Genomic DNA, 26,941 nt, shown 5'->3' with positions numbered 1-26,941 from the left:
CCCCCGGGACCACATAGAAGTAGGCTAACGACAACATATATCCAAACTGGTTAAACAGGGGACATTACAATTAACAGTGCACTGTCATGACTGATTACAAAGGATTAAACATGCTTTTTGTGTCACTATCCAAGATATACCAATGTCCTATGCAGCTGGGTACAAACAGAGACAAAATTCATAGTCTTTTTTGTCACATGAACAACAATTGACATTTAGAAATGCATCTCGCATATACAGCAGTGACTTTATCCATTAAACTCTCATATACAACATATATTTAGTTAATTGTAATTAAAAGAAGAACCTGGGAATGATGCAACAATGTTGTCTATATGTTGAAGATACAGTGATCAGGCTGCAACCTTAATCTGTCCCAAATCCAGCAACTGTACGGTTTGCAAGTACAGCCGTACCTGTACGGCCCTGTTTGATTTTAGTATAAATTGTTTCCTTCTTCAAATGGTGCTAAATCAAGCATAGTCTGAATCGTCTAGGTCTTAGGAATGCAAAGAAATTGGCAACTTGAATTTCAAACCAGGTATGATGAATTTATTACTCCAAATATGCTCCCAATCTGATCTTTGAAAATGACCAGTTCTGCATGAGATTTGTGCATAAATATTGTCCCAAACTTTACAAAACCCTTCTAACAAATATGATGCAATCTTTTCACCAAAATGACTCCAAGGATGTTCACTTTCAACCCTAGTCTGAAAACTCAATGAAGCTCAACTTGAAATGCTTTTTTGGATTTGCTTTTTTGAGTTGCTTTTTCGGACTGCTTTTTCGATTCTGCGCTTTTCTACTTGCTTTTTTTTTTGGATTTTTTTTTTCGCTTTGCTTTTTTGGCCTACTTTTTTTTCGGTTTTGCTTTTTTCGAAGAAATCAAACCCTTAGGTAGTCTGAGTATACAAATTAAGCTCAACTTGAAATGGCTGAATACCACTTCCAAAGTGCAACCCTTCAGAAGGTCTTTCACTTTCTTAGTTATGCAATCTCTTGAGAGGTATCGTTCTCAAGGATTATGCTGAATATTTGCAGACCTGGATGGTCCCACAAATGCCCAAAGAGAATGTAGTTGAATTATCAAATCCCGTCCATCCAAAATGAGAGGCCAAGCCCTCTATTTATTCACTTTTCTAAAAAGTTACTAAGAACTTCTAGAAGCATCTATTATAAAATCCCATCATAATGCAATTTTATAATTAAATAACTTTATAAAATAAAAAGTGCAATCTCAACTTAAAATTATAACGTGTAGGCTGCGTATAAAAAGTAATGATAAAATAATATCTCCAAGAGCATAATAAGCCATCCAATCCTCAAATAAATGCCAGAATGACTCTCTCATCACAACCACCAGTCTACGAGAGTCCGTAATAGACTGATCCGGCATGCAAAATGATGTCAACCAAAACAAGGACATTACAGAAAACCAAGCCAGCCCTAGACAGAACTAACTCAGGCAGAGAAATCAATTCTACACCTAGCCAACCTCGGGAATTCACACTTCCTATGACTCCCCGACATAGGTAATGCAATGTGAATGCTATGTATGCAAATGTAGTGCAAAATGAAATGAAAGAGAAAGCTAAATGATCCCAATTCCTGTAATAGGAACGTCTGCAAATACTCTGATCTACAACCCATTCATTATTGAACATGAGATGCAAGATGATGCCCAAAACTGAAAATAACAATACTCTGATTGATTATAATTGAAGGAGAAATAACTAAATGCTCCGATTCATAATAAAACCCGCATTGCCTCGAACATCACAAATAAGAATGCTTAGATTTTATTTGCTAACAGCTTATGCTAAATCTATTACAAAAACTTGAACTATTAACATGCATAATGGAAATGCAGAAAACTAAACTAAGTTCCTTCCTGCTACTCCAACTCTCTGTCGTCTCTCATAGAAAAGAACCTCTGCAAATGAAAAGGTTTTACAATAAATAGATATTTTCCATGTGATTCATGAGCTCTTCGATGCCCATTCAGTTCCGTAACCGTTCAGTTTGTAACCGATTCTTGGTCTTTGATCTCTTCGTCTTCTTCCTTTTGAAAATTGACATACTTATAAACTATGATTTATAAGGATATACATTAACATATTTGAATGATGTTTGGACAAGTGATATCAAAATATATTAAATTCAAATCAAAATGTTCCTTTGCTGGTCGGACTGAAAAATAAGTCTGCCTGTAAACTTGGGTCTTGTTGTGGGGGGAATATCTTTTGATTCCACTATTGGATTGAGCTCAGCTTTGGATATGTTTTACGAAACCTAATTATCTTCATTTTGATGGGAGCGATTTTTGAAATAATGTTGGAGTAAAAAGATATTTGATACTGAGTGACAGTCTATATGACTGTTGTAAAATCAGAATTGATAAAATGGAGTTTCCATCAACTCCACTTTCACATGCTCTGTAACAACTACACTTTGAAAATAATTAACAAGTAATACTTCTTCTTTGTTATCATGTCACTGGTTATATAACACTCAAATTCGGAAATCTGATTTTTGCCTTCTCCCTTTTGCGGAAAACATGGATGTAAAGAAGTATAAGACATGTAGGAAGAGCCTCCAACCCTTGCAAGAACCAGTCTGTCATTAAGGAGGCCTAAAATGAAGTTTCAAGCTAGTGTGCAAGCCTGAATGGGTAGGTGGGTCTAAGGAGAAGTTATCTTTAAGTGATTAGGGTTAACTTGTGTAAATAGGGGATATCTAGGAGTGTTTATCCACTATCTACATTACCCTACACTCCTCCTATTAGGTTTACAAAAGATAACCGGCGACTACACCTACGAAAACAATTAAATAAAAATGGGTCTAGGATATACTAAATCAATTGGAATCACAAATACAAAAATTATTAACTTGGGCTCCATATTAATTAATTAATGGTCCTCTTGCTATATTATTTAAATTCTGGGACCACTTAATTAATTAAATTAAATTAGTACATTAAAATTTGGGGACATGACAAATCCTCGTTGCCCAAAGATTGCTTGCCCTCAAGCAATTCGTCATCAAACAAAATGCCAACAGCTCCAGGGTCCCAATTCAAACGTGTAGGTGAGGCAAGTGAAATGCCATCAATCCTTGGCAACATTGCATTGCCGTCAAACTTTTTCTATGCCACTCTGATATAAATATTGTCATGTCTCGAGTCACTAGGATCCCAAACCAAACATGCAGGCGAAAAGAGTGAATTGTCATCAAACCTCCCTTGTTCTACACTGTCGTTAAGCGTCTGCTGTGCCACTTCAATATAAATATTGTCTCATCCCAAGTCACCAAGATTCCAAACTTGAAATTCATTTGTGTAATCCATCATGATTACCACTGGGGAATATACTTCATAATCAGCCAATTGTAAAGATTGGTCTTGCAAATAATCCTCGATCAAATTTGCATCACCAAGAGGTTGAACAAGTATCGGTAGAGCTTGCTTATTCGAAGGGTTGCTAGTTGAATGTCGAGCATTGGTTCAATGATATTTGTGCAAGTATCTTCTTCTAGAATCATTTCCTTCATCTTGGACTTAGATACAATGTAGATTTTGTGTTTGTGGTAAATGATTTTGCCAACCACCTTGTATTTGTCATTCTGTACTTGACTATCCAATAGTTGGCACGTAAAAGTATTCTTGGAGTATTCAACTAATAGATGTGCCCTCCAATTGGCTCGAAACTGAGCCATAGTATAATCCAAGTCAAAGCTCTCCAATCTCCCAATTGGCTGGCAGAATCACCAGCTCTGATACCACTGTAATGTTCCAATCTCATTTGTTGGCAAAGGTTCCAGATTCGACAATTGCCCTCGGTTTGGATATTGTACGGTGGTATTGTCCAGGAGGTTGTATGACTTGGATGCCGTACGGTGACATGTCTTAGCCATACGGTGAAGACACTATTCCGTCCAATGGTTTGTGGGAGATGTATGGTGATGTTGAAACACTCCGTAGGGTGCAAGTAGATGGACTTGTAAGGTTGCAAATCCAATATTCGGTGGAGGCCGTACGGTGTATGGGCGAAGGGTGATATCCGTATTCACTTTGCTAGGATATTGCATGCATCTATGCAAGTAAGATAAATTGCTACCAATAACAATGATATTGTAGGTGATTGCACATAGAGAAATAACAATAGCACTTCAAATTTACCCAGTATAGATAATTGCACACGAAATGTATATTCGTAGACAAAGATGGTGCTCCAGTTGTGCCAGACTCGAAGCAAAGTAGAACACAACGGAATAGGATGAGAGTTGAATCCCACCGAAATCGGAATAGCCAAGTAGGGAAGATCTTTCACTTCTGAAATGGCGAACAATAGAGAACTCCAATAGGAATTTGCAGTACAAATAAATATTCCAAATCGCATACCAACTACTACCTGCATGTCGTGCTTAACTACCCTTCGGAGGAACTTCTCGAGGGTTTACAAAGATAACCGATGACCACACCTATGGAAAGAATTAAATGAAAATGACACCGAGATATACTAAATCAATCGAAATCACAAATACAAATATTATTAACTTGAGCCCCATATTAATTAATTAAAGGTCCTTTTATTATATTATTTAAATTCTGGGACCAGTTAATTAATTAATTAAATTAAATTATTACATTAAAATTTGGGGACATGACAGATTCTCTAGACGGAGTTTGTTCTAGAAGTAACTATTGGTTATGTTATGACTGGAATATAGAGAACTATTCAAAATAAATGGTCCATCTTGGTTTTCTTGAGTAGGTCTTGGTTTGGAAGCAATGTCAATACTCATTTGCCTCTATTAATAAGCTTAATGAATGTTTGGATCTTCATTGGACTAAAAGACCAAACTAGAAACAAGTCAAAGATAGAGGTTGATATTATTCATGGATGATTGTCTCTCATTAGACTTGATATTGATTGAAATTTTTTGTTGAGCCATCCTTATCAATATTGGTGTCCATGTTTTGTGCCCTTTCATTATCGAGAGTTATAAAGAAAATGAATGTTCTATGGGATAATACACTGTCATGAATGGGAAACATTATAATCAAGAGCATAATATAGTTCCATTCTCTCTCATGACAATATTGACAATATTGAGAAGCTTACTATTAAGTTGCTGATAGTGTAGCAATATAGGGTTCAAACTCATTTTATTAGATGATATTAGATCTTTTGATCAAGTAACATTATTCCTTCAGTAACATTATTCCTTGAAGACATAAACAAGGTTGACAACTTCTTACATTGTTGAACATATGATGAGTGAATAGTAATAAATAAATTACTGATCTTCCAAAAGACATTAGTGATTTGTTGTAATGTCTCCATTTTTAGTAGGTTCTTGTAGTTGGCTAGTTTAGTTCACCATTGTGACCCTCGTGAGCTAGCAGTAGGATTTGAGGGTCTCAGTTATGTGGTTATAGGCTTTCTAATAGCCTATGGTGTGTTTTGGCTCTATTTGAGGGACTTACTACTTATAGTAAGTCAAACTGTTGGTTCCGATGAGCTCAGTTGAGTTAGAGGAGTTGTGTGATGCTCTTAGTCGGGCTTCCACTTTGGGCTCCAAGCATCTTGGAGGAAGCCTCTATTTATAGTAAGTCACTCCGTAAGGTTCATTCATTGTCTTTCATCATCAAGATCACTTTGGTGTTGTCAGATTTCGATTCTAATGCTTCTTCTGTTGTTTTCGCAAGACGGGTGAATTATAATTATTATTCATCTAAATACGCTGAGGTTGCTATTTTTGTTAGTGTTTTTGGTTGGTCACCTTAGTATCATAGTTCGTTGGAACTGAGACGAAAAGTTTTAAATCGTGGGAACAAGAAACAATGGCCTTGCATGTCAGAATATTAAGTTATGGTGGGAAATGTACTACATGTCTTCTTCTAGACCACAGTATAGAGCTTCAACTACTACATTGCTTGGGGCAGCCTCTGCACTTTCCTCTACTTATAGCTCTATGGGTGTTGTAGAAGCCCAGTTGAGCAAGGGTAAACGTAGGGCATAGTCTAGTGACAACAACCCCATAGCAGATTTGTTTGCAGCTTATATGAGAGAGAAGTTAGATGCATGCATTGGGAGAATGTTATTTGCCAATGGCATTCCACTTCATATTGTTCGGTCTCCTTATTTTAAAGAGGCATTTTTGAATGTAGCGAAGACAGGGTTACCATCATATGTGCCACTAGGTGAGCACAAATTGTGGACTAAAATCTTGGATGATGAGTATACCATGATTAGTGAGTCCATGGAGAGCATGAGGGCTGTTTGGGAGGATTCAAGGTGCAACATTATCATGGATGTAGGATGGATATTAAATACCGTCCACTCATCAATGTCATAGTCACATGCATAGAGGGCCCATTCTTTTTTAAGGCAGTTGATTGTTTAGGGCATCGCAAGGATGCTGATTTTTAGTTTCAGATTCTTCGGGAAGTTATTGAGGAGATTGGGCCACAAAATGTGGTCCAATTAGTGATAGATGCAGCTCATGTGTGCAGAGCTGTAGGGAGGCTTGTTGAGGCCATATATCAACATATTTGGTGGACTCCTTGTTTTGTGCATTGTATGAATAATGCTCTAAAGGACATGGTGAAGATTACCTGGATAGAGGTAGTGGTGAGTGGTGCTAGAGATGTATAGATGTATATCTGCAACCACCACACTTGACATGCACTATTTAGGAGCTTCGCTAAGAAGGAGTTTCTGAAGGCAGTTGAAACACGGTATGCATCCTATTTCATTCTCTTGGAGAGAATGCTTGAGTTGTAGGAGCCACTGCAACTAATGGTAATGACGAATGAATGGAATAGGTGGGATGGTTTCAAGTCAGAGTAGAAGATAAGGGTGAAGGAAATAGTTCAGAGTGATGTATTTTGGAGTGATGCAAAATGCATTGTCTCTATCATTAGGCAAGTCTTCGAGGTGATCAAGTATGGAGATGGGGATATGCCTACATTTGAAGAGGTGTACGAGTGCATTGTTTCTATGCTTGAGCAGATGAGGGCAATTGTGCGAGAGAAGGATCCCACATTAGCCTTCTACTATGATTACATTTGGCCTATTATTCAACGTAGATGGGACAACCTTAACACACCCTTACACATGGCTGCATATGCATTGAATCCGAAGTGGTACACGACGAGGCTTGGTAGAGTTGCACCACTTCACGATGATGAGGTGATTTATATTATTATATAACACTACTCATTTTAATCATCTTTATGACTTATACTCTTATCATTTACATTACTAGCATCTTGATTCTTCTATTTGATAATAATTTGTACTTTTTAAATTTTTTTAGGTGAAGGAAGGGTTCTTCAAGTGCATAGATAGGATGTATGTCCCTGAGACATCAACTAAGGTTCACATTGAGTGGACCAAATTTGCTACTCTTAGGGGTTACACTCAAGCGGCAAAGGCGGATATCAAGACTATGGCACAAGAGGATCCCATTTGTGGTGGTCAACTCATGGAGCGAAATCTACAACCACCACACTAGCTATTTGTTTGCTGTCCTAGGTACTGAGTTCCTCAACTTGAACCTATTTAAGTTTTCACTTCTCAAGTTTTCAATGATCTTTCTTCAACTTCTAATTCTCGAGTCTCACATTGGCGAATTGTTTTTCATCTTAGGTTTTTAGTTCCTCAGCTTCTAAGAGAAATTGGTCTATATATAGCTTCATCCACTCTTTTAAGAGGAATAGACTTACCTTTCAGAGAGTGGAGAAGCTAGTAGCTGTACATAGTGTGTTGCGTATCAATGACAACAAGACATGTGTGTACAAGGAAAGCCCAACATCACGATGGGATGTAGAGCCTGAGGAGCCATCGCAAATTGATGAGGAGGAGGATGCTTTAGATCCAACCACAAGGCTAGTTGGTGTTCCCTTTTTGGCCCTTGATCTTGGAGACATTGACAGTTGCAGTGACGATGAGTTTCAACTTCCAGGGGATGATCATTGATCATTCATTTGACATTTTGATTTGGACTCTTGGAGACCCTTAGTTTTTGTTTGCATTATATACTTATTTTGATATCATGATTCATGGCACATGATACTTATTGTAATCATCTTTATGTCACGACTCGTATGATCACTGATTAGATAGTAGATACTCATACTATTGATCTGATATATATTATAAATGTAAAATTATATAATTTGATCATGAGTCATGATGTTCTAGTTCACAACTTCAATGCAATGTTCAATATTTAAGTTTTTTACATCTTTATATCTTATATTGTAGTGCATCTTTTCATAACTAGCATTAAATTACTATATGCATAGTATATACACCCTTGTTCCCGCTCCCCCACCCCCTCGTCCGTTGCCGCCTTCCCCAAATCAAGGCCTCTCTGTCATCCTGGCTTAGAAACTTGTCCCCATGTCCTGCCGTCCCCTTGTCCTGCAGGGCAGTGTAACTATGATTAATTATTAAAGTCACAATATATAATGATTATTATAATAATGTTATTAAAAAGAGTTGTGTTGGTGAAGCTTCTCGAGTGGAGTTCATTTGGGAAACTTTTACCAATGGGGGATTGTAAATATGAACTCATTTCATTGGAAAAAAACATCACATTATCCGATTTTCTTATTTGCTTTGTTGTCTCGGTGACTTTCCCGAGGTTCTGATTTTAATGCCCTTGCTGAGGCATAAGAGTTTCTTAAGCTGAGAATTGTTTTCAAATCACTGCTGAGGTAAAGTGATTCCATTATATTTTGGTTACTTGTTGAATCTTCCTTACTATTATTGTCTGTGGCTGGGAGAGTTTTCTATTATTGTGTATTTGTGGCTAGAGGATATTGAGAGTTCGAAGAATTTGGCAATTAAATTTTGTTATTTGTCTGTAAGCTACAACTGTGATTCCTGGTTGGATTCGCCATCTCCTAACTATGGCACTAGAGAGTTGGAGTCTCAATTGTGAGCGCCAATATACCTCTATCCCTGGTGTGAATGCCTTTAGTATTTGAATCGACCAAGTTTGGCATTCCACATTTGTGGCGATGTAATTTGCTGTGGTCAGAATTTGAATTTGGTAATTGCTACAAGTTTTAGCAGGGAGTCATTTATATTTACTGATTCTGGGCATCTGATTGCCTGCAATCCTGATTGGAATTTACTGTGGCCTGGTGAAGGAAAACTTTGGTGATTATATGCATCATCGGGCCTGATCTGCTATGCGTCAAGGAGGATTTCATAGTGTGTTTTCAGACGCCATTACTAGCATCTGCAGGTGGTAACAACACTCATATTTCAGGTGACACGTGTTTGCATATTAGGGCCTGCAACTGATGTCTGATTAACTGAATTTCTGGACGCCTCTACCTATGTCTTAGGCGGCCATTACCATGGGAAAAATCAGGCGCTGCTCACCTCAGAATAGACCTGCTGTGACTGCATCAATTAAACCTGCAATTTGCTCAGAGATACAACTGGATGCATGTCTACATCACTGGGTTTGACATTTCAGATCTCCTGCTCATTTATTAAATAATGGCATTATGATATGCAAGTTGTTATTGTGCACAGGCTGTAACTGTTCATAATGCTTAATTGTAATTTTAGTAATAACATTAAGTTGCATAATATATGCAAATACTTGTGAAATTAGTTAAAGAAGATTAATTTGCAAAATTCCCATTGCCAACCAATCTGAAAATCATTAATTAAGATTGCTAGTTGTGGAAAACCTCTTCACTTATGTCTGTGGTGTGCTCGAACTTAAGAAATAACTTACATTCAGCAGTTTGAGTCGAACTGGGTTCTTTACATTATTACTTGCTGTGTGTATATATATGTATATATATATACTCATTGATATTACTATCATATACTGTTCTTAATAATAAATGCATTGCTGTTTTTGTATATTCTACTCTTTCTTTTAACATCAATGACAAATCTGTAAACAAAATTACCCTTTGTTACTAATGGGATATATGTTACAGAGGGGCCATCAAAATTTGACAAACATGTAGCATATACAAGGTTGACTGGTATTGCTTTGAGGGATCCTGAGCTTTAGTTGTCTTGAAAGTTAGGGTAGTTAGGAGTTCGTTGCAGATTTTGAGGATGAGTGATGATTTGAGGTATTGGGACATTGGACATCTATATTTTTGAATGTAATCATCAAATTGAATATGATATATGGATATTCAACATTTTCATTTTTCATTCAATACAATATCAAATGGTTTTTGTGTATATCAAAGTTTCATATGTTATTCCTTGTATTTTTAACTATTTTTTGAAGTTCTATATATGCTCTTGCTGCCGTCCTTTTTGCTCTTTCTAAATCTAGGTCCTTTGTCATGTCCCCTTTGTAGCGACATAATTCCTACGGTAGATTTGCCTATCATCGACTCTCGTAGGCAAATGATTTTGGAGAGAGAGTCATCTCGTCGCCAGAAGACTGCATCTTGCTACATCCAGTAAATGGGACCTACATGTTCTAATGTCGAATTAAGATTGCACTTTTAATTTAATAAAGTTATTTAATTTTTAATAAAGTTATTAGATAATAAAAGTGCATTATAATAAGATATTATAAAAGACGATTCTGGAAGCTTCCAGTGACTTCTCAAAAAAAGTGAATAAATAGAGGACAAGAGGCACCCATTTGCACAAGCGGTTTTGTGGATTCGACTTCTATTTCAGTTGGAGCAATTTGTAGTCATTTGGTCTGAAAATTCTCAAGTTATCTTTGGGAACGAAAACTCCCATTGATAAGCAATTTTGAGGGTGTGAGATATCACCCGAATTATTGCAAAACTGGAGGTGACGTTACAGTCATCTCATTAAGGCGAAAATCTGTGGCCTAAGGCCAAATTGGGAACTCTTGCATTTTTGATTGTTTGAGACGAGTTAGATGCCAACCACCGAATTATTGAAGAACTGGCGAAATTCGGATCTAGGCTAGGAAGGTCTGCTATACGTGATCGAGTGATTTACTTGAATGAGCCGGCAGCTACTTCGGGACCCCATTCTCGACTCAGTCTGGGAAGCATTCTTCAGCAGATAACCAAGGGCAGGTAGCGGGTGAAGACGCATTAACCTCAAGCGCTTCCAGTTAGGTTCTTTTCACTCGAGCGACACACTGCATATTCATAGTTCGGATACCCGCATCCAGTATTGATAAATTCGTCAGCGATTTCACACATTGTCAAGATTCAAATACGACAGCAGTAGCAATATCGTTTTTCTGGGCGCTTGATAAGAAGGTTATGAAATATCATAGATAATTCGCAGCGGGTGGTCAGGTCAACCCCGATTCATTGCAATACGGCGGTAAACTCAGGACAAACGTCGTTCTAAAGACCCGTGTGGCAGGAATCTCCAGATCGCAAAGGGCAGGGCTGCATCCATTAGCGGCGTTACAGGCCGAATCCATGGAGGCAAGAAATTTCAGGTTCTTAATGTTGTTTCTATCCTTTGAAAATTAAGAACATTCAGATATTGTTATACGATTATTACAATACTGTAAGATTGGTAACAGAATTAATCTGAATACGGTTTGTATTACCATTACATTGTTACTGCCAGCACATTTGGTGAATCGATTGAGACATCATTTCCTTAACCATTTAATAGTTGAAGTTTGGCAAATTTGTAGAACATTATCTTATAGTACAGTTTTAGATTTCAAAACAAGTGTTTTACGAATTGTCTCAGTTTAAGTATTGGTTCTTTAGTGATTTTAATAGTTAGGGTCATCTCAGTGGTATCAAAGCAGTGTTCCTACCATCCTGTTGGGTAGAACATCTTATGCAACCATATCCCAGATATTATATTCGCAAAAGAGCAACACTTAAGGGCGAACAGAAATTCAGAGATATGGGTGAGAGACAGTCATAGAGTCCACCTAGATTTCCCAGAATTGATGATGATGAAACCAAAGTTTTACAGAATCATGACTACCGGACAGCAAGAAATAGCTCAGTCACTACAAGCTTTGACTACCATAATGGAGAGAGTTGTTCAGCCCAAGATTCAGGAACAAAGTAGAGGTACACTTGATCATGATAATAGAAGTGTGGCAGGCTTGCAGGGTGCTCCTAGGCGCAGATCATGGACAGCAAATAGGCCTACTCGTCCTACTTGCCTAAGGGAGGAGGCTCAGGAGATAGGAGAAGACGATTTGCCGGATGATTTTCAGGATGATCTCAGAGCTACTACTGCAGAATGGCAGGCATTACCCTCACATGTGCGTGAACTATTGAACTTTGATCGCTATTTGAACCAAAGGAGAGAGCATATGAGGAATAGCCGATAGAATAGCAGGTCTAGAGGAGGTCATGATAGTGAGTTGTAGCGAGCTGTTAGCAAACTCACTTTACCATCCTTCGATGGTAGTGGTCAGATGACAGCACAGGCTTGGGTTCATAAGTTGGATACATTCCTGGCATTGAGGCCTATGTCAGAGATAGATGCCATCAGATATGCCACCTTGCATTTGGAGGGCGCAACTCATTATTGGTGGTCACATGGGATGGTTACTTTGCAGCATAATCAGGTGACATCCTACCAAGACTTTGTGGATAGATTGGTTGAGCATTTTGATAATAAGGATCTAGAGATTTATTTCCACGACCTCGCACAATTGAGACAGTCAGGCAATTTGGAGGTTTATATCAGTGAATTCCAGAGGTTGTCAGTTATGGTACAGGATGTCTCTGAGAGACGATTGGTTATATTATTTACAGAGGGATTGTCTGAACCCCTCAAGGGGTGGATTAAGGCATTTGATCCACCAACACTTCAGTTGGCCATGAGGAAAGCATGGAGTATGGAGCTTACAACACCTGCTAGCAGGTTCACTTCCAGAAGTACTACTTCTTTCAGAGACAATAAGAAGTTTGATAAAAATAAAAGAAAGAGTATCGAAACCAAAGGAAAAATCTACTACACCCCTAGATGCAGAAGCATTAAACGACTTGCGTAGGAAAAAACTATGTTTTTATTGCAAAGGCCCATATGAAAAGGACCATAATTGTCCTTTGAGACCTAAAGGAAAGGCCAACAGAGTTATGTGGGCATATTATGAAGGATCAGATTCCGATAGTACAGCAAATGAGGATGATCACAGTGAAGAGCCTGAGGGAGAGACAGGGAATTCCGAGCAAAAAGAGGAACTTGAATTGCATTTACAGTAGGGGCGTTTGTCTAGCATTCAGTAGGAGGGATCCTTTAGGTTATGTGGTGTTCTAGCAGGACAGAAGGTGATCACATTGGTTGATACAGGTGCTACGCACAATTTCATTGATGCACGATTGGTTGAACGCCGTGGTATTAAGACAGAGGAGTTTGAGGGTCTCCGAGTACAGGTTGCTGATGGTTACACTCTTAAGTGTAACAGGATGGTTAGAGACATGCCCTTACGCTTGAATAATTATGAGTTTAAAGCAGATTACCATGTGGTCAATATGGGCGACCTGGATATCGTTTTGGGTATGACATGGTTATGTTTATTGGGTGAGGTCACTTTTCGACTTAAGGATATGTAGATCAAGTTTGAGGTAGATGGGAGGTAGCATGTGTTGAGAGCTATCAGAAATAGTGACATCTGAACCATTTCTCTCAGGCGATTGGAAAGATTGGTGAGGCATAATGATATTGAATGGGCAGCCATGTGTACTCTCATGCCCACAAAGGAGGAACAACAAAAGACAGAATATCATCCAGACATCCAGATATTGAGGGAAAAGTATAGTAAGGTATTCAGTGATATTCCACCTGGTACACCACCTGATAGAGGGATTGAGCACATCATCGAATTAGAAGAGGGTGCTAAACCAGTTATGATTACTCCATATAGGCATCCAAAGAGGCTCAAAGATGAAATAGAAAAAACCATCAAGGAGCTTCTCGCAATGGGACACATTAGACCTAGTAAGTCTCCTTATGCTTCTTCAGTAGTTTTGGTAAAAAAGAAAGATGGTTCTCTTCGGATGTGTATTGATTACAGAATGCTGAATAAGAAGACCATTAAGAATAGATATCCTATTCCAGGGATTGATGAGCTGATAGATGAACTACATGGGGCATGCTACTTTAGTAAGATAGACTTGAGATCCGGGTACCACCAGATTAGAGTCAGAGAACAAGACATAGAGAAGACTGCCTTCAGATGTCATTGTGGACACTTTGAGTTGTTAGTGATGCCATTCGGGTTAACCAATGCACCAGCTACTTTCCAATCCACCATGAATAAGGTTTTCCATCATCAGTTGAGGAAGTTTGTATTGGTTTTCTTTGATGATATCTTGGTATACAGTCAAACATGGCATGAGCATATGGAGCATTTAGAGACAGTACTGAAGACCTTGCAGCCAGAGTCCTTGTATGCCAAAGAGTCCAAATGTGATTTGGGTATGACCGAGTTATTGTACTTAGGTCATATTATTAGTAGAGAAGGAGTACGGATGGATCCTGATAAGATTTGTGCTATTGTGGAATGGTCAATTCCTGAGAACCTGACCCAGCTGAGAGGATTCCTTGGTTTATGTGGCTTCTATCACAGATTTGTTTGCGGATATTCACGACATGCGGCTCCTATGATAGATTTGCTTAAGAAGGGAGCTTTTGATTGGACAGCAAAGACACAGACTTGTTTTGACAGATTTAAGGAGATCATGACGTCATGCCCGGTACTAGCATTGCCCGATTTCTCAAAGCCATTTGAACTTCAGTGTGACGCAGACGGTATTGGGGCTGTTTTGATGCAGGACAAACACCCTATTGCATATGAGAGCAGGAAACTCCGTGGGCCGGAAAGATCATTCAGCATTTACGACAAGGAGATGTTAGCTATCATGCACGCATTAGCTAAATTCAGGCAGTATCTGATAGGAGGAAAGTTTTGTATAAAAACTGACCACAACAGTTTGAGACATTTCCTTGGACAGAGAGATCTCAATGATAGACAACAAAAATGGGTGAGTAAGCTGCAGGTATACGACTTTGATATATCATACGTTAAGGGCACTCAGAATGTTGTAGTAGACGCCTTGTCACGCAGGCCACATCTTAGTGCGATGATTGAGATCTCTGAAGATTGGAAGCATTTGATTGTTGCAGAATACGCTAGAGACTATTGGGCATCTGGGATAGTTGATGGGACAATTGTTGACACTAGGTATTCACTTGTGGATGACTTGATCATTTACAAGAGCAGGATCTTTTTAGTCCTAGGATTGAAGGTGAAATGGTCTATTATGCGGGCTCTTCATGATTCACCCATAGTTGGTCATCCCGGGTATTTTAAAACTTATAGGCAGGTGCGGGAACGGTTTACATGGAAAGGACTCAAGAAGGATGTATTGCAGTATGTTCGTGAGTGTCCTGTCTGTCAACAGAATAAACAAGAGCACACCTTCCCAGCAGGACTCCTACAGCCACTTCCCATCCCAAAACAAAAGTGGGAATGCATATCCATGGATTTCATTACAGGGTTACCCAAGGCTCAGGGACGCGATTGCATTTATGTGGTGGTGGATAGACTAACGAAATATGCTCACTTCTTTCCCATCACCACGACTTATACAACAGTACAGGTAGTTGAGGTATTCTTCAGAGAGGTTTTCAGATTACATGGGATACCCCGTAGTGTTGTCAGTGACAGGGATAGTAGATTCTTGAGTCATTTTTGGAGGGAGGCGTTCCGATTATGTGGCACTGAGCTCACACCCAGTACTAGTTATCACCCGCAGACTGATGGACAGACGGAGATAGTGAACAAGTGGGTGGAAGGCTACTTGAGGAATTACGTGGCTGATCAGCAGAAGGCATGGGTAAGATGGATTTATTTGTGTGAATATTGTTATAACACCACTTTTCACATGTCTATTCAGATGACACCTTTCCGAGCGATATATGGGTATGATGCAACAAGCTTTATTGACTTGCTGATGGGTGATGTTCGGGTCCCACATGCCGAGGATTTGATTCAAGAGAGTAAAGACATTATTAGCACTCTTCGGGATAACATAGCTCGGGCACAGAATCAGTATAAACAGTATGTAGATCATAAGAGAACTGAGAGAAGCTTTGAGGTTGGTGACATGGTTTACCTCATGCTTCAGCCTTTTTGGCAATCTAGATATTATGGGCCTTTCAGGATCACCAGACAAATAGGGGAATTGGCTTATGAGCTTGAGCTTCCAGCAGACAGCAAAGTGTATAATGTGTTCCATGTGTCACGCCTCAAAAAGGCGTTGGGACAGAATGTGGTACCTTCTGCAGTATTACCTCCCTTGGATGATGAAGGGAAATTGATCTTAGTGCCAGAATTCATTTTGGAAAGCAGGGAAAAAAAGCTCCGCAGAAGGGTAATCAGAGAATATTTGGTTAAATGGAAAGATCTACCAGTTGAAGATGCCACTTGGGAAAATGAAACAATTTTGCAGCATCCAACTTTGAGATTGTTTGAGGATAAGCAATTTCAGGAAGGGCGGACTGTCATGTCCCCTTTGTAGCGACATAATTCCTACGGTAGATTTGCCTATCATCGACTCTCGTAGGCAAATGATTTTGGAGAGAGAGTCATCTCGTCGCCAAAAGACTGCATCTTGCTACATCCGGTAAATGGGACCTACATGTTCTAATGTCGGATTAAGATTGCACTTTTAATTTAATAAAGTTATTTAATTTTTAATAAAGTTATTAGATAATAAAAGTGCATTATAATAAGATATTATAAAAGACGATTTTGGAAGCTTCCAGTGACTTCTCAAAAAAAGTGAATAAATAGAGGACAAGAGGCACCCATTTGCACAAGCGGTTTTGTGGATTCGACTTCTATTTCAGTTGGAGCAATTTGTAGTCATTTGGTCTGCATATTCTCAAGTTATCTTTGGGAACGAAAACTCCCATTGATAAGCAATTTTGAGGGTGTGAGATATCACCCGAATTATTGCAAAACTGGAGGTGACGTTACAGTCATCTCATCAGGGCGGAAATCTGTGGCCTAAGGCCAAATTGGGAACTCTTGCATTTTTGATTGTTTGAGACGAGTTAATTGCCAACCACCGAATTATTGAGAAATTGACGAAATTCGGATCTGGGCTAGGATGGTCTGCTATACGTGATCGAGTGATTTACTTGAATGAGCCGGCAGCTACTTCGGGACCCCATTCTCGACTCAGTCTGGGAAGCATTCTTCAGCAGATAACCAAGGGCAGGTAGCGGGTGAAGACGCATTAACCTCAGGTGCTTCCAGTCAGGTTCTTTTCACTCGGGCGGCACACTGCATATTCATAGTTCGGATACCCGCATCCAGTATTGATAAATTCGTCAGCGATTTCACACATTGTCAAGATTCAAATACGACAGTAGTAACAATATCGTTTTTCTGGGCGCTCGATAAGAAGGTTATGAAATATCATAGATAATTCGCAGCGGGTGGTCAGGTCAACCTCGATTCATTGCAATATGGCGGTAAACTCAGGACAGACGTCGTTCTAAAGACCCGTGTGGCAAGAATCTCCAGACCGCAAAGGGTAGGGCCGCATCCATTGCGGTGTTACAGGCCGAATCCATGGAGGCAAGAAATTTCAGGTTCTTAATGTTGTTTCTATCCTTTGAAAATTCAGAACATTTAGACATTGTTATACGATTATTACAATACTGTAAGATTGGTAACAGAATTAATCTGAATACGGTTTGTATTACCATTACATTGTTACTGCCAGCACATTTGGTGAATCGATTGAGACATCATTTCCTTAACCATTTAATAGTTGAAGTTTGGCAAATTTGTAGAACATTATCTTATAGTACAGTTTCAGATTTCAAAACAAGTGTTTTACGAATTGTCTCAGTTTAAGCATTGGTTCTTTAGTGATTTTAATAGTTAGGGTCAACTCATCCTTGGTATTCCTTCCTTGAGACTTCTCAATACTATATTGATATTTGGACGAATTTTGAGGTTTACGGAATATGAATGGTTGTTAAATTTCTTACTTGCTGTTGCTTGTATAGCACTTTCATACTTTTTACATATGTAAATGAAAACAAAAATATCTGAAAATTTGCCATTTCTTTGATTTAATGAAAAATAAGAGGGCCAACATATGTGCAAATCAATTGCACCTTCTACTTCCTTAATGAAACTTAGCATCTTTTAGTTTGTTTAAGTGATTTTCTTGGTTTATTTGTATTTTGAAGTTCGAATATTAGAAACTTTACCCCTGCCCTCTCCAAAATCAAGAATGTTTTTTCCATTCCAAAACTCAATTTCAGGTAATTGGTCAGGTCTCAGAAATCTTTGTGCTAGAAATCAGAATTCTAACATGAATAGATGTTGACATGTGCTATCTATGTGCTTATTGACTATTATTATGTGTTTTATGGTATTCTTATGTGTTGTTGTGTTGTTAACAATACTAATACTTCTGTTTCTGTTTTAAGATGAGCATTTACTTGACTCTGTCTGTACTTTCACTGATGGACATTATAATAATCTCTTTCCTCTTTTGTATATATAAGGCATACATATTCATGTTAGAACTAGTAAATTTATGCATGCCTGGTTCAGCGTTGGATCTTTCTATCACTTACTCTTTAGACTTGTCTCTTCTTATGTCTGATTGGCAACCTTGACCACAGATGCTTTGGGCAATGCTTATTTGTCAAGCTTTTTCATTACGGGTTCATGGGACCAAAACAAGCTTTTTCAATCTCTTAAAGCTTATCAAAATGCTGTATGTATTGATTGTAGTCTATTCCTGTTTTTCAAATGGAACTCTTAATCAGAAAATCCAAGTTAGGGTGCTTCATTGCATCCTTAAGATTTAGGAAAATTAAGCTAGATGCCTTTATTGTTTTCAAGTTATTATCATATGCTATTTTATGGAATAAGAAAATTGTATTCATAAACTAGTGGTTAGAACAGGCTTAGAAAGATGTTTCGCGTATTGACCTAGCATTCCATTCTACTTCTCAGGAAAAAGATGAGTTGGCAAACAACAACCCAGATCTGTATTACAACAGTGCGATGGTAAGTTCAATCCCATCACCCCAGCAAGTTTGTTAGAGAAAACTAAACTGTTTCAATTTCAGAAGTGGAAAAGATATTTATTGGTGTTGAACTTTTGAGAAAATTCGATAATTTAGTCACCACCCTTTATAGCCTGCCATATATAATATAGTCTTCTATATTAAGCATTTGTTGTAACTCATACCTGTTCATAATATAGAGGCATCATATGAATTTAATCTTATGATAAACTATTGAACCTTGGACGGAGTTAAATGCCAGAACATTTTTTTAATATGCTGAAATTTTCTATTTGTGAAGGATGATTCTTTTCCAGTATTCTGACAACAGATTCTTGGCCCTTTTCACTAATAGTCTGTAACATTTAGGTATCAAGCACTGTCAGCGAGTCTTTAGTCTATAGCAACGTGACCTTCTTTGTGAAGGTCCAACAAGGGTCAACAACCTTTGGGACAGGTGAACAAAGCAAGAGATTCTATTCTGACCCATGGACAGATGATTGCATGAAGCTTGTAGGCTGTGCATCATGTCTTTTTTACCAGATCCGAGGAATGTGCTGCTTAACCATTGCACAGCTTCTTGTTTCTTTCTGGCACGAGAAGTTGTTAATTGAGCTCAGTGGAGCTTTGGAATTGCTTGAAGTGTTGGCTTAAGTTGAGGAGATGGCCTTTCTAGTATTGCACACACCTGCAAAACTTCGATGTAATCTTTTTGATGTTGATTGCAATTCTCCAAAGAGCAATCCATTTCTTGATGAAATAAATATATACCCTGTTTTATTAATCTTCTTGCCAAATTTTTGAATCCTGGCAGTGAAGGTGTTATAGGGGTTGAGTAAGGCAAAGTTTTTCCTTACGCTCATCCTTAGGTCTTTTGGGTTTTGTGGAACTATCAGGTTGATTGTATGGGAGTCTGTTGGGAATGGTAGGAATCTGAAAATAACAGGGAGCATTCTGGGTATTAGAGATAGGAGTAGATGAGATAAGAGGTCTCCACAAGGAATATTTTTTGCTAATTAACATTGAAGCCTGAGATATTCAATGTAATGACCCTGCTCAAGTCCAACCTTAAAATGCTGATTGAAGGCTCGAAGGATATTGTCAAACACTTTGCATACAAGGGGTCATATGACTGATATAACTTTTCAGATTGCTGCAATAACTCTTGTTTCGATTTGCATCAAAGAGAATGCTTACAAAAGACTCCAGATATCTAAACAATGACCTAACATGAATGTGCAACTAAATTTTGGCAATATTCAATACAAATATGTGACTTAAACTACTTGCAATATGCAGCTACAGCAATTAGTAATTATGAAAAATACTTTGGATGCAACCTAGGATGGCATTAATGCACTTACAACCAAGTGGCATTAATATAAACACTTAGGATGCAAAATTATAACATTATTTATGCCAAAAAGAGAACTTATAGCCAATTGACATTTTGTCAAACAATTGGCATGCAAATTAATAAGCTGATCATCAAACTCTAAGTTTCCAATATAGATAGTCTAAAAATTACAGTACTCTTTCAATTGCAAAATCCTAGCCTTCCTTTGATACCAATAATGCCAAATGGCAAACAAAGACAAGTACAATATGAAAATAGTGAAGTGCTGAAGCTATATTTTGTATTTAGTTGAAAACCTACTTTTCTCAGAAAATATGCCAAATGAGAACCTGATTGTAGATGGTTGTAATAATTTTCTACAATGCTGCCCCTTTTGCTTTGCCTTTTTTCCGATCTGCTCTTTCCACTTGCTTTTTCGGGATTTGCTTTTTTCGTTTTTTTGCTTTTTCGAACTACTTTTTTGGATTGCTTTTTTCGGAGCTGCTTTTCGGACTGGTTTTTCCGCCTGCATTTTTTTTTCGGGTCTGCTTTATCGGCTTGCTTTTTTCGGACTGCTTTTTTTTGGCCTGTTTTTTCTCCAGTTCTGCTTTAAAATGTTTCGGACCTGCTAGAAATGACCTCCAATAATTTCGGCCCTGCTAAAAATGCCTCTTGAAATGTCGAAATGCTGAAAATGGCCTTAGGCCCAATGATGCCCTAGCTGAAGTGACTGAAGTATCACCTCCAAATGTGCAACCCTTCAAAAGATATTTCACTTTCTCAATTATGCAAATCTAAGAGAGTTTTCGTTCCCAAAGATTAACTGACTATCTGAAACCACTTGGCTCCACAATAGACTATGTGACTGAATCACAATTTGATGTCAAGAGAGAAATAAACAACTGGATGATTAGAATGAAGCCCGGGGTGCCTATTTATTCTTTTTTCTCCACTTTCTCCAGAAGCTTCTAGAACATTATTTTATTTTATCTATTAAGTGACTTTACAAAATATTTTATAATTCAAGTCACTTTATTAAATTAATTAAATATAAAGTTACCTTTTAATATTTATTTATTTGATAACTTTATAAATAATTAACTTAATACCACTTATTTATTTAATTAAAATAATCAATTAGTCATCCTCATAAAATATTCATTATTTTGGATAACCTAATTAATTAAATTAATTAAATCAAATTGCCTCAAAAATGGGGACATGAAAGTCCGCCCTTCCTGAAATTGCTTGTCCCCAAGCAATGGCTGAACAATAAACCAATCAATCCGCCTGGATCCCAAATGTCATCATGAACTATACTACTGTCAATCAACACAAGCTCCTGTAATATCCTATGCAATATAACCAAGAGGAATCCATAATCAAACTGACAATTACAGCTCAACCAAACTCCAAAATCACAACTGCTACAGTCAGAAACTCACGAGACACAAACTCTTAGAAAATCAAAACCCAAGTAAAGTGGACAAATCAAATTGCCAACATAGTAAATACCATCAACGCATCCCACTGGCCTATACGGAATGTACAATCCAACGCTACAACAATGGTGAACGCTCCTGAATGAAACTGTACCAAGTATGGAGAATCCACACACTGTACAACTCCTGTAGTCAACGCAACTCTGTAGATCACCGGCCACTGTCTCATAACCATAACACCCATGCACTGCTGATGGTGAAAAAACATCACAAGATAAACAATAAGAAATGGAACCCAAACCAAATTTGCCTGCCATCAACTCCTCAACACAAGGATCAAATGCTAACTGATGTACATACCGTGCAATATAATGTTGATAAAAAGAACCAACCGCAGTCAACAGCTCACCATGAACAAGTGATACAACCCACAGTAACTGATCACCAGCTAAGTCAGGAGATGTCATAGCCAAATGAGTAGAATCAATAACAACCACCGCTGAAGGATCACTCCCAAACTCCTGCTCTAAGTCATGTATTATCAAGCTGTCAACCACAGAACCTATCACCATGTCATTCCCATCACAACTCTCATCCTGAGGCGTCAAACCATCCCATAACTGATGACAAGCACTAGGAACCAAAGTACATCTCTGTATCATCCTTTCATCAACATGGTCATCAAAGGTAAATTGATGAGCATACCTCATAGTATAATGTCGATAGAATGTGCCAATCTCAGTTAGTGGCTTAGATTGCAATCCAGATGAAACTAACTGCAATCGATCATTAACCATGTTGGAACTGACTACTACCTCCGAAGATATCACCAAGGGAGTATTATTACTAGCAGGAACTATGCCAACTGCCGGCTCACCAACATCACACATGATCTTTGATACAACATCTCTAGTCTCCGTGCCATCAGTACTAGAGGCCACCACCATGTCAGGCATATCACAACAATCTGCTGCAGCACCCAACTCAACTGAACCTGTCTCTAGTGGGAATGAACCCGATATGCCAATGTTAGTATCAAGGATGGATGCATCCCCATCTCCACTATCTTTGACAATCTCAACCATGGACATCCTCGGATCACCAGACACCATAGCTTGTGACTGTACAGAATCTGGTAAAGATTGCAATCGCTCTAACTCCATGGTCACCTTAGCCAAATGAAATTGTGACTCCTCGAAAGCCAACTGTGTACTCTCAAGAATCTCAGAAGTCACCTCAAGCTGTTGAGTAAGCTCACTCACCTCATCTTCCTTGGCCAATAATGCATCGTATGTTGTACTTCCCCACTCCATAAGATAATCTTTGTCGGCTACCAACTGCATATAATTCTGTCTTAGAATCCGAATAGCCTCCCATAATGAGTGGATCTCTGTCAAGGAAAGATAACTACCTCCCTGCTCATCACTAGTAGGAGAACCCCATCCATAAATTGCTAACAACTGACAAGCAGCATCGAAATGCTGGCAAGCGATAGCAATGTCTCGTTCACTAGCTCTCAACTGACTAGACACATGATGGCACTGGCTAGACTCTCTCCTACAAACCTCCTACAACGCACTGTCTAAAGGAGCATCCTCCAAGTTACTAGTCACTAGAGAATTACCATCCATATCCTGCGAATCAACTCCAAAGCTCATATCAACATACGGAGTATCAAAGTCTGTAGCACTGCTGTCCAACTCCTCTGTACCAAAAGAAACTGACAAGGAAACTAAGTCTTCAAAACTGCCCACTGCATCCTCTTGGATGTCATCAATGCCAATATGATCCTGGGACTCATCTGTACACACTGCCAAATATGAAAGATCATCAACACATTCCAGCAAGAATGGTCGACTGGATATATGAACAAAGCCCATCACCGGTGTATAAAAACTAATACCAACATCGGACAAGCTGTTGGCACAAGAAAAGACAACATCGTGCAATCTGCTAATCAAATCCATGATAGCACCCAAACAATCACTGCTACCAAAAAGTGTTAAAGATCTCCTGTCAACTGAATCCCAAACGCCAATATAACAATCTCGAGTCCATATCCGTAAACTAAAATCAGTTGGTAACTCAAGCAAACTCCTGACCTGAGTAATATGATCGATACCAACTAACTCCACATACCTGTTTGACATTGTCCCTGTATCCTAGATGTGAATGCAAGATGAACTCGCAACATTATCAACTACCACATATGATCTGCCTGCCGCAGAAAGCTGAGTATCAGGAGTGCAAGATGAAACTAAACTCAATTCCATGCCATGCTTATCCCCATGTCTCTCCTAGTCTTGTAATGCCAAGGGAATATTCACCAAAGAAGCTCGAGTGTCCTCAAGCTCGCGAGAAAGCTTGTCAACTTCCTCCTCCTTTCTCCTCAAGGCATCTGAATAGTCTTCGACAAGGCTAAGAAGATGGTCACGATCTGATAGAAGATGTAAATAACTCAACTTCATCGTTCCCATTCCTTCCCTAATCGCCTGTAAGTCAACACAAGAAGACTTTGCCTGAACTCCCTTATGTCTAGCCTGTAACTGAATCATCGAAATGTGATCCTCTATCATATCCCGCATCCTGTCATGATGAGATAATGAAGTCACAATACTGTCTTTTCTCACCTTCAGCTGGCTGGACAAATCATGCGGAGTTCTACCAGCCTCAACCTCATGTGACGAAGCATCTAACTGTGCTTGGTACTCTTTCTCAGCAAAGTCATGAATGCTTACTTTCTAATCAACTGTACTATCCTCAAACATGATAATATCCTCAACTGCAGTAACTTCATCCAGCCCAACTGTACTGGAATCACTATCTGTGTCAATCACGCAATCTGGTGTGTTTGTGATATCACCTTCTGATGCAACTGGCTCAACCTGCACAACATCTTTAACCCCTTCTGCCTGTGAAGATGATGCAGATAAACCATTACCTGAAGATGTGCTAATGTCTCCCTGTATCGAATCCGCATGTCTGTTAAACTCCTCATACAAGTTTCTGCCTGTCATAGGGAAGGTACGATCCTTAGGCCTATCAATCAGGTTCTTTAACCACGTACGTGCCATAGGTGACAAATTCTTCTCTTTTGTCTAAACATACCATAAGTCTTTTGCCAAAAGTTTAGAAATTTCATCCTCCTCAAACAAGATTGTGAACATGATGGAGTGCATTGATGCCAATACTCTGCTGGGATGAAACTCGTCCATAATATTCCAAAATGTATTAAACATCCTGCGAATGTCACTAATACAACCAATTGCCAGCATAATATTTTCAAATCTACACCTTGCAAATACTTCAAGTAATCTTGCCCTCTTTGTGAAATAAGGGTCCCGAATGTTGTCCAACTTTTCAAAGCTTTTTAACATGGCATGAAGTACCTCTTTCATAATCTGATCGTCATAAGAATCAAGGCCAGCTATTATCCTCATGATTTCACTAATGCAAGAGAGAGCTGTAAATCTTATTACCTCATCATGATGTCTCAATAATCGGGGCTTAACCAACGAACCAAATGCTGGAGGTAAAGCTGTTTGCATAGCATCGGGTCTTGACTGATTAAACTTGCCTAAATAAGTTTTCAACTCCTCCAAAGTTCTTAGAAGGTCCTCTGTTCGCTGAAATGGAGAATCTAATTTCTTCTTTACATTGTGCATTCTTTCTTCCAAATCCTTGTCTCCTATTAAAGCCATACTGATAATTGAATTCAGTTTGAAATAACCCAATCAGGCTGGCAGGAAACCGCTCTGATACCACCGTAATGACCCTGCTCAAATCTGACCTTAAAATGCTGATTGAAGGCTCGAAGGATTTTGTCAAACACTTTGCATACAAGGGGTCATATGATTGATATAACTTTTCAGATTGCTGCAATAACTTTTGTTTCGATTTGCATCAAAGAGAATGCTTACAAAAGACTCTAGATTATCTAAACAATGACCTAACATGAATGTGCAACTAAATTTTGGCAATATTCAATACAAATATGTGACTTAAACTACTTGCAATATGCAGCTACAGCAATTAGTAATTATGACAAATACTTTGGATGCAACCTTGGATGGCATTAATGCACATACAACCAAGTGGCATTAATATAAACACTTAGGATGCAAAATTATAACATTATTTATGCCAAAAAGAGAACTTACAGCCAATTGACATTTTGTCAAACAATTGGCATGCAAACTAATAAGCTGATCATCAAACTCTAAGTTTGCAATATAGATAGTCTAAAAATTACAGCGCTCTTTCAATTGCAAAATCCTAGCCTTCCTTTGATACCAATAATGCCAAATGGCAAACAAAGACAAGTACAATATGAAAATAGTGAAGTGCTGAAGCTATATTTTGTATTCAGCTAAAAACCTACTTTTCTCAGAAAATATGCCAAATGAGAAGTGAAGAACTTGATTGTAGATGGCTGTAATAATTTTCTACAATGCTGCCCCTTCTGCTTTGCCTTTTTTTCGATCTGCTCTTTCCACTTGCTTTTTTCATTTTTTTGCTTTTTCGAATTGCTTTTTCGGATTGCTTTTTTCGGAGCTGCTTTTCGGACTGCTTTTTCCGCCTGCTTTTTTTTTTCGGGTCTGCTTTTTTGGCCTGCTTTTTTTCGGCCTATTTTTTCTCCAGTTCTGCTTTAAAATGTTTCGGACCTGCTAGAAATGACCTCCAATAATTTCGGCCCTGCTAAAAATGCCTCTTGAAATGTCGAAATGCTGAAAATGGCCTTAGGCCCAATGATGCCCTAGCTGAAGTGATTGAAGTATCACCTCCAAATGTGCAACCCTTCAGAAGATATTTCACTTCCTCAGGTATGCAAATCTAAGGGAGTTTTCGTTCCCAAAGATTAACTGACTATCTAAAACCACTTGGCTCCACAATAGACTATGTGACTGAATCACAATTTGATGTCAAGAGAGAAATAAACAACTGGATGATTAGAATGAAGCCCGGGGTGCCTATTTATTCTTTTTTCTCCACTTTCTCCAGAAGCTTCTAGAACATTATTTTATTTTATCTATTAAGTGACTTTATAAAATATTTTATAATTCAAGTCACTTTATTAAATTAATTAAATATAAAGTTACCTTTTAATATTTATTTATTTGATAACTTTATAAATA

At 38.4% G+C, this 26,941-nt stretch overlaps 1 protein-coding gene across 6 annotated transcripts in view; it reads left to right on the top strand.

Annotated features, from left to right (window-relative positions):
- Positions 1 to 26,941, top strand: part of LOC149571031 (uncharacterized) — a 231,434-nt gene that overhangs the window by 90,681 nt on the left and 113,812 nt on the right. For 4 of the 6 annotated variants that reach the window (XM_089812594.1, XM_089812591.1, XM_089812592.1 and 1 more), the window contains 2 exons: positions 18,639 to 18,733; positions 18,976 to 19,029. In XM_089812594.1, the coding sequence (XP_089668720.1) occupies positions 18,639 to 18,733; positions 18,976 to 19,029 (149 nt within the window). The remainder of the gene's footprint in view (positions 1 to 18,638; positions 18,734 to 18,975; positions 19,030 to 26,941) is intronic. The other 2 variants (XM_089812596.1, XM_089812593.1) reach the window with 1 other exon arrangement.

This window comes from Cupressus sempervirens, chromosome 2 (assembly GCF_028749045.1).
Source record: "Cupressus sempervirens isolate cs-2001-9-10 chromosome 2, ASM2874904v1, whole genome shotgun sequence".
Taxonomy (NCBI): domain Eukaryota; kingdom Viridiplantae; phylum Streptophyta; class Pinopsida; order Cupressales; family Cupressaceae; genus Cupressus; species Cupressus sempervirens.
Note: the sequence above shows the minus strand (reverse complement) of the source record. Positions and strands in the feature narration are given on the sequence as shown.